This window comes from Camelus ferus, chromosome 3 (genome assembly GCF_009834535.1).
Source record: "Camelus ferus isolate YT-003-E chromosome 3, BCGSAC_Cfer_1.0, whole genome shotgun sequence".
NCBI classification, from domain to species: Eukaryota; Metazoa; Chordata; class Mammalia; order Artiodactyla; family Camelidae; genus Camelus; species Camelus ferus.
In genome coordinates, this window is record NC_045698.1 from 8,177,849 (window position 1) to 8,193,545 (window position 15,697).

The 15,697-nt window shown below is 35.9% G+C and overlaps 1 protein-coding gene across 3 annotated transcripts in view; it reads right to left on the bottom strand.

Annotated features, from left to right (window-relative positions):
- The window catches only part of CTNND2 (catenin delta 2), an 886,845-nt gene that overhangs the window by 419,880 nt on the left and 451,268 nt on the right, over positions 1-15,697 (bottom strand). For all 3 annotated transcript variants that reach the window (XM_032470087.1, XM_032470083.1, XM_032470094.1), the window contains 2 exons: positions 9,145-9,179; positions 8,652-8,768 (listed from right to left, as the gene is read on the bottom strand). In XM_032470087.1, coding sequence (XP_032325978.1) covers positions 8,652-8,768; positions 9,145-9,179 — 152 coding nt within the window. The remainder of the gene's footprint in view (positions 1-8,651; positions 8,769-9,144; positions 9,180-15,697) is intronic.

Below are 15,697 nucleotides of genomic sequence, written 5' to 3' on the forward strand. Positions count from 1 at the left end.
ATATATAAATGTGATTTTAGGACAGAGATGTAGCTATTCAGGTCATGAATGGTAGAAGCTGAAGCCACAAGAGCAAGACAAGGTCTCTAAGGGGTAATAAAGATATCAATTTAATTCCAAAGGATTATTTTACCATCGAAGGAAAGAGTTATTAACAAGAATGCACTAAAATAAACAGCTGTGAGATCGAGCCACTGTCTCAAACAGGTGCTCAATGAATGTTTTGTTAGGCTTTTAATTCAGGACAATCAGGAATAATACACACACAAACTGTGACAGACAAGTTCAGGGCTGAACACTTGACCGTGGCAGCTTTGTTTAGATATCCTTTTGCCAGAAAGTTTATAAACATTCTTTACTTATTCTTAGGTTAAACTAATTCTTCCTAAATGATATAAAATCTTACCTTTACGTAGATCATGAAAAATAAAGCCAACTAGATTCACACATATCTTTAACTGTCAGAAAATTTGCATTCATTCCCACCCTCTTGTTATCCAATCTTTGCAGAAGGTTAAGAATAATTTGAAGGTTAAGTATTATTTTATTTTAAATGAGAGTTAATTCTTAGAGCAACATCAAATAAAGAGAAAGGGGAAACTGTTTAACAGAAAATATTGTGTAAGAATAAAGGGGAAAAATAGTGGAAATTATATGCATATAAAAGGGCTACTATCAATTACAAAATCAATGATAAAAATATCAATTATTTGTAAGATTATTAAATTGATTTAAATTCAGCTCAAAGCACTGCAGTCATATCTAACCACAAGTTAACTGTACAGAGTAAAAACACTGACTCTGGCTTAAACTGCATTATCAATCCGTTTCATTGAAAGTAGCAGTTCTTCTTTACGGGCTCTGGATACACTTGCCAGTTTACAAACTTGCTTGGAATAAGAGGTAGCTCGTAGAGATAAACTGGTTGTGTTCTCCTGATCTTTGCTAGTAACTTGAAAAGCTCAGATGTCAGAGTTTCACTGAGGCATTTCCCTGAAAATAGTAAATCAGCCCATCTACTGTTCCTAAAATTAACTGAGAGAAAAAGCTTGGGGGGGCGGTCGTTATGCAAGGAAGCTTAGGGTCCATGTGGCTGTTCTCTGGGCAGATATATTTCTAAGCTTCATTTCTAAGTCTCTCTGCCCAGAATATCGATTTCACCTGGTCAACTGCTTGCGACGTATAACGGTTTTACATGAAAATTAAAACTTTCATGGTCCCAAGGAAGGAAAAGTACTCATTTGGTTTTTAAACTGATTTAGATTCAACCAATATCATTAGTTAGTATGCCTTTTGATGTTTGACTATCGTATATGAATCGTATATGAATAAAGAGAAGGCTGGTAAAGCTTTTCACACTACACAATAACTCAGTTTCTTTACATCTGTATACAGTGGAGGGAAATGAGCAAAATGACGTTTATCACAAAAAATAAATTTCATATACGTAACTTCAGTTTAAAATGCACAGCTCAAGAATTTGATTGCGCATGAGATTCTGCATGATGTTATCATCATAGAATGGTATTTTTATAACTCACTCTAGCCCCCAACTATTTCCTTGTAAAGTTTTGTCTCCTATTTACTGTTCAAAAAAAAAAAAAATTAATGTGGCACAAAATGAAGAAAAGCATTACATATATCTCCTTATAAATTAACAGTCTAAAGATAACAGATTCGTATCTCTCATTGTCAATAATTGTGAAAAGAAATAGAAAACTAATACAAATCAGTTTAGAAAAAAACAAGATTTAAAAGCTAAATCCTGAGAACATTACAATGTTCCATAATTGGCATTACACTAGCTTAAAGAACCAGTCTTTAATTTGCCATGAATCATAGACTTTCCCTAGATATCTGCATGGTTTGCTCCTGTATTCATTCAGGGCCCTGATCGAGCATCTTCTTGCAAAGGATGCCTTCTGGTCCTCTGATCATTCTCTCAAAACCAGAGTGGCTCTCAAACTTGCCAGTCTCATAACCCTTTCATGCTTAAAAATTACTGAGGACCCCAAAGAGCTTTTATTTACTAAGTGGTAGAGAATACTATTTTTGATATTAACACTGGGAAGTGTTTACAAGCGAAGGATGCGTTGCACATTTTCCGTGAGCCGTCAGAGCGAGGATCCAACCTCTGGGAAGGGCCACTGAACTCTCATCCCGCGAGACTCCCATTCTCAAACTCCGACCCTCCCTGCGTGAGAGCGTGCATGGAAGGGCAAATAGCGTGGTGGGAGGACTATGAAAACGGGTGCCTTTGCAGGCCCCCTGAAAGGGTCTCAAGGACCCCCAGGAATCCCAAGTACACGGTGCACTCTGGGAGACGCTGCCCTCCTCTGTGCCCCACCAGCTTTGTCACTGCTGGTAGCAATCACCTACCTGAACTTACGCGCTTCATAGAGTGCTTGATTTCAGCCTTTCCTGCCTGGAATGTGAATGCCACAAGGACAAAGACCCTCTGTGCGGCTGCTAGTAAGTGCTTAACACAGACATTTAAAGAAAGAATGTATCAGCTACCTGCGCCTGTGGTGACATAGTAAAAACTCAGTATATTAAGATCTGACTTCATCAGTTGCTGCTGAAGTGACTTATTGTTTGATCAGTGGCAGTTTTTATGTTTTAACGTCTGGGGGAATCCCGTAAGACATCTCCATAAGGTACCACCAGGAGACCCCTCCTTCCACTGTGCCCCGGGCAAAAGTCTGCTTATTCTGACTTTGTCTTGGGCGCTTTCTGCCTCTTTACTTTTGCTCACTTCCAGCAGCTTTCATCTGACACTCGTGTTTGTGTGCTGGGTACCTATGGTGCCCTGACAGTTTCAAAACCCAATTATACTTTCATTAAAAATTTCAGCCAGGCTTTAAACTTTGTGCTTGATTCCAGGAGACCCTGATAACACAGATGAGAATGATGCTTTTACTGAGAAATTTGCACTGCTTTCTCTTACTTAGGGAACGGATAAGGAGCACTTGGTATTTTATGTCTTTGCTTGTCCCTTTAATTCCTAGGTCTGCCGCTGAGCCAGTGACCTCTTTGGAGAAGGTATAACATGCTTCTTAAATGTCTATGTGATAAAAGGAAATCTAAGAAAAGGAAACTGAACGTTAGCTGAAAACTACCAGGTAGCAATACAGTCTGGAGGGAAAGATAAGGACAGCTTACTGGAGGAGATGACTTCACCCTGCGTGCTACCTGGGTGTTTACCCTCAACTTCCGCCCACACCTTTCATGGCTAACTTCCTTTTGGCTCTGTAACACCACAGGGAGCTGGGGAAGTTAAGTGTGAGTGAATCTGGAAAAGAAACAAAAGGATGTACGCAGAATCAGACAACATCACGTCTGGAACCATGACAAACTTCTAAAGAAGAGACTGTCTTGTTTATGTTTCAAAAACTTGGCCCAGAGAGTGTATGATGAAGTAATTTCACAAGGAATGAACAATTCAAGGATGTCACCAACTAATGTGAATAAATTCATGTCCAGGAAAGGACTTGGGGTCTCCAGAGTCCAGGTGACAGTCCCCAACCCCTGGTGGAGTGAGAGGAACAGCAGGACTTGGATCCAGGTCTTAGGGCTTCAAGGGCAGGATGGGTGACCTTGAACCCACATCCAGAGGCTCTCCATCCTGTCAGGTCTGACTGAAGACCTGGTTTCCACCATAATAGAGACTAAAACAAACCAGTCCTCTTTCCCTGAGCATCACATCAATACTGTGAGCCACAGTATTAATATATTTCTCACTTTGATTATTCTAATTACTATGAAAAATCTTACACTCTTAAACCACTTTAGAATCCGCTGTTGCCATGCTTGCCAGGAGTTATGAAAATACTCACTTGACAACGATGTCTCTTACCTTTACTACGATTACATAAGAATATATGGGATTATATTTTATAGCATTTTAATAACCTGATCTCTCAACAATTCTCTTGCTTATATAGAATTAAGTATATTCACAGTAATTAGATGAAAATGACAGACTGTAAATCAAGAGCAAGTAATTCATTTCTGTCAAACTGCACATGATCATTCTATTCGGATTTTATAGTAACTTATATGATTGATTCTTGATTTTTTGAATATGTTCTGATTTGAGAACTCAATAAGATAACCTTCCTTTGCCATAATAAGCAGAATATATTAAGCTCCTAAAATTTTCTCCCTATGGAACATTGAGATTTTCTAAAATATGGTGGAATTTCAGTTTCTCAATGTGCAACAAAAGGAAATAATTGCTATTTCAAAATATAATATTTAAGCAAATTAACGATCTTTATAAACACATGAACCGTTTTCCCCCAAGCTGTCTATTGTCTTTCTGATTTTGACTGACAAATATTTTTATCAAGTTTTGGCTAAGACGTAATGAGTTTGTGTCTCCAAGGATGCGAGGATTAAATAAGCTACTCGGTCTATGGTGGTTTGGGTCGAGCTGTACGTTATGTGAGAAGCTAATGACCCTGAGCCTCAGTCAACAATTTTTTTTTTTCCCCAGTAAAGCAACAGCAATTCCCCTAGTGACTCCGTGACACATACTTGTTAGAATTGAAATGACACAGCTGGCAGCCACACAATAGTGGCGGGGTGACGGTTTACACACTGTTTAGGACGGCACGTCTTAAACAATGCAAAGTGTTGGAAAACTGGTCACTGTGTGAGGCTAGAGTCAGTCAGTACACTGAAGCAGTTATTGCTCGCCTTACTCGTCAAGAGTAAGGGTTTATTTACTAAGATCCAAATTTTATTTTAATCAGACCTTGGAAAAGAAAATAACAAAAGCTTGGAAACACAACAAATGAAGTCCGATGTGCTTAGGGGTTGAGATTGGTCGCCACTGCCGTAACTTTTCAAGCTGATTTTAGACTGTGTTTAGTGTTGTTTTAGTCTCTTCTGAGTCAGGACTAAGACGCTGGCTCTCAAGGGCAGCCTGCCAGGCCCAGCTTAGCCTTAGCCATTTCGCGTCTGCTCTAGCTAATGAGTCCACTGATTGAACAATCACGAAAACAAGGGGCGAGCAGAATCTGATGGGTGTGTGCTAATTACATGAAAGGTGTCAAAGAGCCCCTGGATACCGATGTGTTACGTTCATATATCATGACTATAAAACAAGGCGTATTGTTCTAGTATTTCGCAGAATGTTGTGCGGATCATTTTCTTTGCTACCCCATTCATTCTCTGTCTCAGAGGCTGTATCCCAAGGGTCCCCTGGCATTTGGTTTTATGACTGGACTTGGCCAGTGGGAGGCATGACAAGGACATCGGAAGGCAGGAGGAGAGAGAGGCTGGGCTATTTATTCCTCTGCTCCCACCAGCCATGCCTCTTGACTCTGCTGGCACCAGTTCACCGATGTTTCCTCTGGAACTAAGGGTGGCAAGGGTTTCCATCTGTTGCTGCTCCCTGAGTACCTCTGCAGGCATTGACTGCTCCCTTAATCTTGCTCACTCCTTTGTAAATAGTCCCTTAATTAAATTCTTTTCACTTAAACTCTTTTTGAGTAGAATATGTTTCCCATCTGGACCTTGTTACGAAAATACAAACAGCAATTGAGACTTTTATGTTACGATATTCTAAGTACTTAAAATTAGCAATAATTGATCCCCCAAATGATAGTTATCTCGTCAATATTTTAATATTAATTCCCTAAATTTTACTCAATTGGTTCAGTCTAAAACTGACTCTGAAAATACTAAAAACAAATAAACGTTTCTTAAGAACAACAATATTCCATATTTCACTGTGGTTCAGATCCTTTGGCACAAAACTTTCCAGTGGCACTTTCGTCACCTGTGGTTCTTGTTTGGTTTTTTTGATTTTTTGTTTTGTTGTTTTTTGCTTTAGTTCCTTTCCTGTCTTCAAACAAGGAAACTTTTCTTCCAAAAGAACAATTAACTAAAACTCTAGGAGTCTTCAAAAAAGTAATTCAATACATGACAACATTAACGAATCCTTCTGATAACCAAAAATTCAGCAATTAGCAAATATATCTCAAAAAAACTTTAACTGGAGTATTTTATTTTCCTGTAATAAAGATACATCTTTTGTAGGTAATCTTTGAAAACATTTGCAGAAATACAAAAGTGATCACTAAAAGTTATTTCTGTATCTCCTGTGTGTAGAATGCCTCAATTTAGAAAGTTCTGGATTATTAGTTGATTTAAAGATGTTAAAAAGTTCATGTGTTTATTCTTTCTGTTATTTTATTTATCTCTTCTAGTATTCATTTCTGTCTTCTACTCTTTCGTTTCATGTTACTTTATTTCTGCATTGCTTTTATTATTTCCATTTTCTTGGCTGCTTCCTGTTTTTTTAGCTGCTTTTAAGGTGTTCCAATAATGAGTATAATATCCTTTTATTTTGTCTTTTATCTTTAATAATAAGATTATGATTTCCTCTCAGTGTAGTTTTTTTTTTTTACCATGCCCTATGTTTTCATATAAAATATAGCTATTTTATTTGTTTTGTAAACAGTACATGATTTTCTTTTTTACTTCCATTTGATTCAGTAGCTCCAAAAGTGTTTCTTGATTTTAATGTGATTACATTTTACTTATCACTTTATTATTTACTTTTAATTTTTACTGCATTATTATCAAAGAATTTGGCCTTTTTATACTTTTAATTATTAGAATTATCTTTACAGTCTCGTAGCTGATCAGTACTTGTGAATCTTCCAGATATATATATAACAAATGTTTATTATTATTCGAAAAAGATAACTTTTACAATTTACTTAAGGCATTAATTTGTTATTTATTCCAACTTTCTATGGCCTTTCCTTCTAGTATTTAGCCTGATTCTGAGAAATGTCCACAATGTACTTCATCAACTTCTTTCATTTTTAATAATTTTTAATATTCAGATGTTACATTGTTTGGTGCACATATGTTCACCATATTTTACCACACAATGGTAAGTTATTTCACTGTGTAATTCCTTTTTGACCCTGCTTAATGCTCCTGCATTAAATTCCACCCCATCTCACATTATTCTTCCCAATTCCACCCTTTGTGTTCATTGTATTGCTGTCACTACTTTGTCTATTCCTTTAATTTCAACATTTAGCTCATTAACATAAGTGTGTATATTAAGTATAACATCACTATTTTATCTTCATTTACTACAAACTTGAATTTTTATTCTCTTTCAAAAAATTCAGTGCACTTACAGGTAGTGCTAGATTGATATACTTGACTTATCACTTCTATTTTAATTTGTTTGCTTCTTAATTTACTCTTTTCTTCCTTCTTTTTTTTTTTTGTACTTCCTATGAATTAAAGGTTATCCCTCTGCTAAAATCATAATAAAATATATTTCTCCATTATTATATAAAAATAAGATAGCCAAAATCATCCCCCAGATACACTATTTTATCTCTGCTTTTCTTACTTTCTAAAAAATGAGTACATGTGCCTCAGTATTAAGTAAACATAGTTCTAACTACAGTTGCTCCTACAAAAGAAATGTATCTATAGACTTTGAGAAAGAAGAGGTAATAATTTTACATTTTAACATATGAAATACAGAGAACAAGTATAATACAAATCATGCAGCTCACTTTAGGAGTTTTATTGAGGGGATGCGTATGGGTTAAAACAAATCTGGATATTCATGATGGTGTTATCCTAAGATTAGTGGGTGTCATAAAGATCACAGAGAAAATGAACTCACATGTAAATTAAATGGTTTTAAGATCACTATGCTATCTTATTCTTATATCTTCCTTTTACATAGCAAAAATACATGGGTATTTAAGGAAATTCTATTTTTTTAAATTAAGGAATAAAATGCTCCACTGATTTCTGATGTAGGAATTATCAGGGTAATGTATTTTTTAGTGATTTAATTTTTAGCTTTTTGTGGGATTTTAGTTAAATAGGTCAAGAGAATTTTATGATTTATTAAAGTGAGGTTTGTTTCAACCCATAGAACTTTTATTTCTAAGCCTCAACCACTCTGGTTGAAAAATATATAATTATGTAGAAAGAAAGACATCTTTAAATATCCTCTTGAGAGTAAGACAGCCATGCAAGATAGCTAAATACAGAAATGTAAGGAGTTCCTGCATGGTACTATAGCATAGTACTAAATAGTACTGTGCAGACTGCATGATTTTTTCTATTTTGTTATATAATTGCTCTACTGTTTAAGATCCCTACCAACAATAATCTGTAGGAGTAAAGCATTGAGTGTTAATTTTAAAGGAGACACTGTTGATTAAACAACTGTATGATGAGTTCACACAATGTGCTAGTTTAGGTGCCAAAAAGGGTATCAGAGAACTGGTGAGAATCACCAGCATGTCAATAATTGGTGAGAACTCCAGAAGCCAATTACTTACTTAAGAGAGTTTGACTATACTTCAGTAATATATATATATATATATATATAGAGAGAGAGAGAGAGAGAGAGAGAGAGAGTTTATAATCAAATGTGAGTCAATGTCAGGTAATGCAAGAAGGGAGTAAATGAGAGTGGAGTGAAATGGCTAAAACACGTAGAAACACCTCTGGAAGTCCTACAAGATATGGCTCATGATATTAGTTATATTAATATTATAATTAGTTGCATTAATATTATAAAATTAACATTAATGGCATAATACACTTAAACTTCAATTGTCTTCAAGCTTAACGGTCATTTGACTTACTTTCGCTTGTTGAATAGTCTTGTGGGTCAAGTATTCCTGATTCCTGCAGGGATCTAATACAGGAGTCCACCAGTTCAAGACCTGTTGTGAGCTCATCTTCGATATCTTTTTGACCATCTGAAATGCAGTATTTTAAAGTGATGAGCAAACACCTGGTAATGTCAATATTAAAGCTCAAGTATCATTTAATAATCAAGAGTAACCTAACCAAAGACATTACTTTTATGAAGTTCTCATTAGACATCACATTGTAGTCCTTGGTCAACCACTATTAAATACCAAGGCCAGCCAATTCTATGTATCCATACAGAACAAAAAATTACTAGGGAATTGGAAGAACTTAACTGCCATGAACTCTTGAGCTATTACAACAGCTTCACTTAATTGTCATGTCATGATGTTGTCATACACACTTTCATAAGTGTCTTTTTAAAATTCACATGAGATATATGTAGAAGCAAGTATAAATGTTCATCAAGAAGCTATACTTTACCTTGTGATTGCCAGTGAAACTGCTCTTCTGTTGAACTGTAAAAAAGAGAATACAAAGGTATAACACACTGGTTAGACACAGAAGAACCTAGACTATGAGACGCAAAGGCACATTCGGGCAGTGATGGTGGCTCCATGGCACTCCCTTCAATTTTCTACTGAGAAAAGGGATCCCATTTTGATGCCATCTCAACTTCAATCCCATTTGATATGCAGCCTCTTTTGATTCACAGATATTAGCGTGTTATCAATGGACATCGTTTAGTAATTTTCAGAAGAACAGCTCATGTTTTACAAATCCCAGCCTATTATACTCAGTCCTTAACCATTGTTTCTACTTCCATGCAGTTCTATCCAATTTTAGTTATTTTAAAATACAAGTCTGAATAGATTCACGTAGATTTCGTGATATTCTAATAAAGAAATAACTTTCTCCATCTTCATCATAAAGAGATAAAATAAATCTATAACTTATTCAAGACATATAAGCACTTCCTTTCATTTATTATGCTTTAAATTAAGGAATTTTAAAATTGTAACACTTTATCACCAATTGAATATACAGTTCCCAAATTCTCACTTTACAGATACATCTCATAAAATGACCCAAGCAGAAAGGGTTACTCATATAAATGATATACCAAAGATACTGCACAGATTTTATCTTTGCAGGCACAGAAATTTATTTTGAATAAGTTATTAAAATACATAAATAAATTTAAATTTTCTAAATATAAACAACTTTCATTATATATGCAAATACTTCCAACATACTCTTTTTTACACGCCAATAATTGGTGAGAAATCTAGATGCCAATTACTGACATGGATCATTTTGAGAATGATTTTCTATACTGATTTCACTAAATCTTTTACTCTGATCAAGCAGCTCCTATGAATAGCTCATCAGTCTCACAAGAGCAAGTAGGTTTTAGAACTTTAATCTGTACCTTAGAGATGGCTTCTGAATACATTTGTAGGGGTAGGGGGAGGGAATTCTGGTATAAATCAGTGTTCAGAATAGCCATGATTGATATATAGGAAGATGAGAGTAGTCCCTTAAGAGCCATATGGCTTTTTTTAGGGTATCTTGCGCCTCAGCTAATCCATTTTAGCCAAGTGGAAATGGTTTTACAATGATGAGAGCTACAGACAGTTGATGATACATGAAATGGTAACATTACAAATTCAGTCCAATGCAACTTTTCCTAGCACCAGTTAGGTGTAGCATTATATACTAGTAACATCTAACAGTAAAATTTAACACTTAAAACAGAAATTTAACCCTATAATTAATATTTTAGAAAGTACAAAGCATGTTCACTTAGTAAGTGGCATTTAACATAGGGATAGAAAATGCTTTCATATTTGTGGTGGTTGAATGGTGCCCTTTTCCCCCCAGAAATATATCCACACCAAATCCCTAGAAATTGTGAATGCTTATTTATTGGAAAAGAGTTTTTACAGATGTAATTAAGTTAAAGATCTTCAGATGAGATCATTCTAAATCCAGTGACAAATGTCCTTATAAAAGACAGTAGAGGAGAAGGACTGCCATGTGAAGATGAAGGCAGAGATTGGAGTTATGCATCTGTAAACCAAGGAATGCCTGAGGCCATCAGAACCTGGAGCCAAGAAAAGATCCTCCCTTTTAGCCTTCCTAGGGAACAGCCCTGTCGACCAACCTTGATTTTGAACTTTTGGCCTCCCAAACTGTGAGGTAATAGTTTTTTTAAGCCACTCAGTTGTGGTAATCTGTAATTGCAGCCCCAGGAAACCAATACAGTATTTTTCAGATTCAGTGAAAATGCTCTCAATGTTCTATCCTTCAGGATTGACTACTGTCTCTGCTTTACACTCCTTTTACCAGTTCAGCCCTTTGCGAAGTACTTATGGTACATCAGTAATTCACAACTGTCACAAATCTCTTTGGTAGATGGGAAATAGCTGGCTTATTGATGTTAAATAACTTGACCAAATGCATCATAAGGAACTCAGCAGAGATTTAAACTAGTCTGTCCAACTCCAAAACTCATGGAACAGAGCTGGAGGAGTCATGCTCCCTGACTTCAGACTATACTACAAGGCTACAGAAATCAAAACAGTATGTATGGTACTGGTACAAAAAACAGACACACAGATCAAAGGAAGAGAACAGAGAGCCCAGAAATAAACCCACACACTGTGGTCAATTAACCTAAGAGGCAGGAATACACAGTGAGGAAAAGACAATCTCTTCGATAAATGAATCTCATGGGAAAACTGGACAGCTCCGTGTAGAAGGATGAAATTAGAACACTCTCCAACACCATATACATAAATAGACTCAAAATAGACAAAAGACCTTAATGTAAGACTGGACACTGTAAAGCTCCTGGTGGAAAACTCCTACTCCTTCTGCAGGCGGAACACTCTTTGACAGAAATTGCAGTAGTAGTTTTTTTTTTGGATCTGTCTCCCAAACCAAAGGAAACAACAGCAAAAATAAACAAATAGGAATTAATTAAACTTAAAAGCTTTTGCACAACAGAGGAAACAGTCAAAAAAATGAAAAGACAATCTACTGAATGGGAAAAGATATGACTGATAAGGGGTTAGTATCTAACATATACAATCAGCTCATACAACTCAATAATAATAAATTTTAAAAATCTGATTGAAGAATGTGCAGAAGAACTAAATAGACATTTTTCCAAAGAGAAAATGCAGATGGCCACTGGGCACAAGACAAGATGCTGAACATCACTAATCATCAGGGAAATGCAAATCAAAACCACAACAAGATACCACATAACACTGTCAGAATGGCTATCATCAAAAAACACACAAATGTTGGCAAGGATGTGGAGAAAAGGAAACCCTTGTACACTGCTGGTGGGAATGTAAATTAGTGCAGTCACTGTGGACAACAGGATGGGGGTTTCCCAAAAAAGTAAAAATAGAACTACCATGTGACCCAGCAATTTCACTCCTGGGTATATATACGAAAAAAAAAAAAAACCAAAAACACTAACTCAAAAAGATACATGCACCTTGATGTTCATAGAAGCATTATTTACAACTGCCTAGGTGTGGAAGCAATGTAAATGGCCATGGACAGATGACTGGATAGAGAAGTTGTGGCATATGTACACAACAGAACATTACTCAGCTTAAAAAAAGAATAAAATTTTGCCATTTGCAGCAACATGGATGAACTTGGAGAACATTATGCTAAGTGAAATAGGTCAGACAGACAAAGACAAATACTGTACAATGCCACTTGTATGTGGAATCTAAACAAATACAACAAACTAGTGAATAAAACAAAAAAGAAGCAGACTCACAGATATAGATAGAGAACAAACTATTGTTACTAGTAGGGAGAGGGGAGGAGGGAGGGGAAAGATAGGAGTAGGGAGGAAAAAAAGGGTTATTATGGAATTATATGAAGCCACGTGTGTGAAACTTTTGAAAACTGTAAAGCACTACAGAATTTAAAGGGTGGGAAGGGATAAATTCGGGACTTCAAGATTTGTAAATATTAACCACTATGTATAAAAATAGATAAAAACTGAATTTCTTCTGTATAGAACAGGAAACTATTCAATATCTTGTAATAACCTCCAATTAAAAAGAATATGAAAATGAATACAGGTATGCATATGTATGGACTGGGTCATTATGCTGTACATCAGAGATTGACACATTGTAACTGAATACACTTCAATAAAAAAATTAAAAAATTTTAAAATAAATATCCTTCATTCAATAAAAAAAATTCATGGAGGGAGACACACGTGTTGCTTCCCACCTGAAGCAGGAATGAGTGAGGAGGTCACTGGGAGCTTCTCCCACTGCTCATCAGAGTCCCGCTCTCCTCTCCTTGCAGGCACACTGAGGACCACACGTCCCTGCCCCCTTCCACGTAGATAGGTTACGTGAAAGTCCCTGAGAGGAAGGGACAGATGCCACCACCTGCCCCGAAGCACAGAAGGGCAGGCACAAGATTTCATCCACTCTCCTTGCGAAGCCCTGTGTTGAGGTGGGTCTCCAAGTAGCCATGCGAAGGGGGGATTTCTGCCAACCCAGAGAAGGCACAGCACTAGTGAGAAATAAACCACTGTTTTGTTAAAACTCTGAAGTTGGAGAGTTGTTTGTTTCGGTAGAATGAATGTTACACTGACTAACTGAGAAACATGCCATTATTTGAGTTCATAAGGCATTTCTTGCTTCTCCATCTGTCATTTCCATAGTATGGATCTGGAAGAAAGTGTCTCGGGTCACCCCAGCACAAATAAGATGGTGCCCCACTCTTACTCATCCTTTGAGATTTATCCGCTCATCTACAATAATGGGTGATGCTATGCGTAGGACTACACATCACACTATTACACAATATTTACTTTCTGTTTATCTCCTTCAGAAGAGTCTCAATTTTATGGTGCAACAGAAACGAGAAGAAACATTTTTTATTACAATTGGGAAAAATACCATTGGCAGTGAATATAAAACTATCTTCTCAAAGCAAAGACACCCTCCTTCGGGCAGACAAAGAGCATTAATCACTAAAATGGTTCCCTGATTCCTTTAGCACAGTTAAAATGCATTAAAAGTATGACTGATCACGGAAAATAGAAGTCCCAAGAGAAACTGGCTTTGGATTTTATTTCCTTTAAGTGCGCACTTCACTGTTAGGGGATTCTATGCAATGGCATTTTTTATGTACTTGATTCCTTCTCTTAAAAATTGCTCTAAGGTGGATGCTTTTTAAGAAAGCAAGCTATTTATTCATTCAATAAACACAAATTATGCTCATGTCTCAGACACTCTTTTTTCAGGTTTTTAGGAATTACTCATGGTGCACTTTCTCCCAATTATATCATTAAATTTAATATAATAAACAAGCAATTTTTGAAGCCGTTATAACTTCCATGCATGTTCAGTTTCAGAATATAAAGTTTGCTTCCATCATCGAAATGTTACTTCTTAAAATAGAAATAATTTCTAAAGAATTAAATTTAATAAAAATGTAGATATAATTTAGATCAGTCTATATATTTAAATGTAACTTTGTATAAGCTCCAGAACCCAATTATTGTGAATATATATATATTTATAACAAAGAATATTATTAGTAACATTAGTAACAAGCTTTTAAACATATACATAATATGTACATAAATTGTTAATGTTAGGAAAGTATTATCAAAACCACAAATCCTAGTAGCTAAAGCATAGATAGCTCTCACTTTATACCAGGCAATAATTCTAACTGATTTATAGTTAATCTTCATGACAAAATTTTGAGAGAGGTGATATTTTCCCATTTTATAGATAAGAAATTGAGGAAGTTCCTAAGGAGCTTGCTGGAGGTCCCTCTGTCAGCAAGTAATGAAGCCAAGATTTTGACCCTGGCCATTTGGTTCCAGAGGTCACATTCTGCACAATGCAATTGAACTCCTACGCGATTAAAACAAAACAAAAATATAAACATCATAAACAAAGCTGAAAAAACAAGCCACATCCAGGGAGAAAATATTTGCAATGCATATAGCTTATGAAGGGTTAGTTTCCAGAACATATAAATAACTAATACAGATCAATGAGGTAGAGATTCAAAGATCAAATAGAAGAGAGGTCAACAGATACATGTATAGCTTATGCAGAGCAGAGAAATCAAGAAACTGTGGCCACTGAACACACTAAAAGATACTCAACCCTATTAGGAACTGAAAAAAATAGAAATTGAAAGAATACCTCTTTCTAACTTCACAGGTTGTAAAACAATTAGAAAGTCTGACTGTACCAAGTGTTGGAGAGGAGATGAGGAAATGTGAGCTGCCATACACCGTACTGTGGGAGAGTAAACCAGTGAAACACTTGGGTGAGCTATGAGTCAACACCTGATATGGTTTTTTGGGCCAATAATAAATCATGCAGTGATTCCACCTCTGGGTAGAGCCCCCAGGGAAACCCGTTCACCTGTGCTCAGGGGACTTGTACAGGACTGTTCATGCCTACATGCTGGCAGTAGCAAAACAAAGAAACAACTTAAGAGGTCACCATTAGAGGAGTGAAAAAATATGATAATATGATTCCATATCATATACGACATGTATTTGGAATAAATACTATTTGGCGGCTAAAACAAATTAGCCAGATACACAATGCATCAACATGGGAAGGTCTCAAAAGCAAAATAGAGAGTGAAAAATGCAAATTGCACATAAGACAGTGTATTGCACGACCCCAATTAAGTAAAATTTTAAAACATCCATTAGTCAGTATTGTATACAAATACATACATACACACATACATATATATATATATATATACACACACAAGGGTTATTCTTTGGCTTAAACTTATATATACGTATATATATTCACATACACAGAGAAAGATATTATGTATGTGGATTAAACTGATACACTGAAATTCACAGTGGTGGTGGCCTCTGGGGGAGAACAATGAGAAATAACTCTGAGCAAGGAGTAAAAAGGGAATTTCAATTTTATCTCAAATGTTTTACATTACGAAAAATGAGGAAAAAATGTTAACATTATTTTAA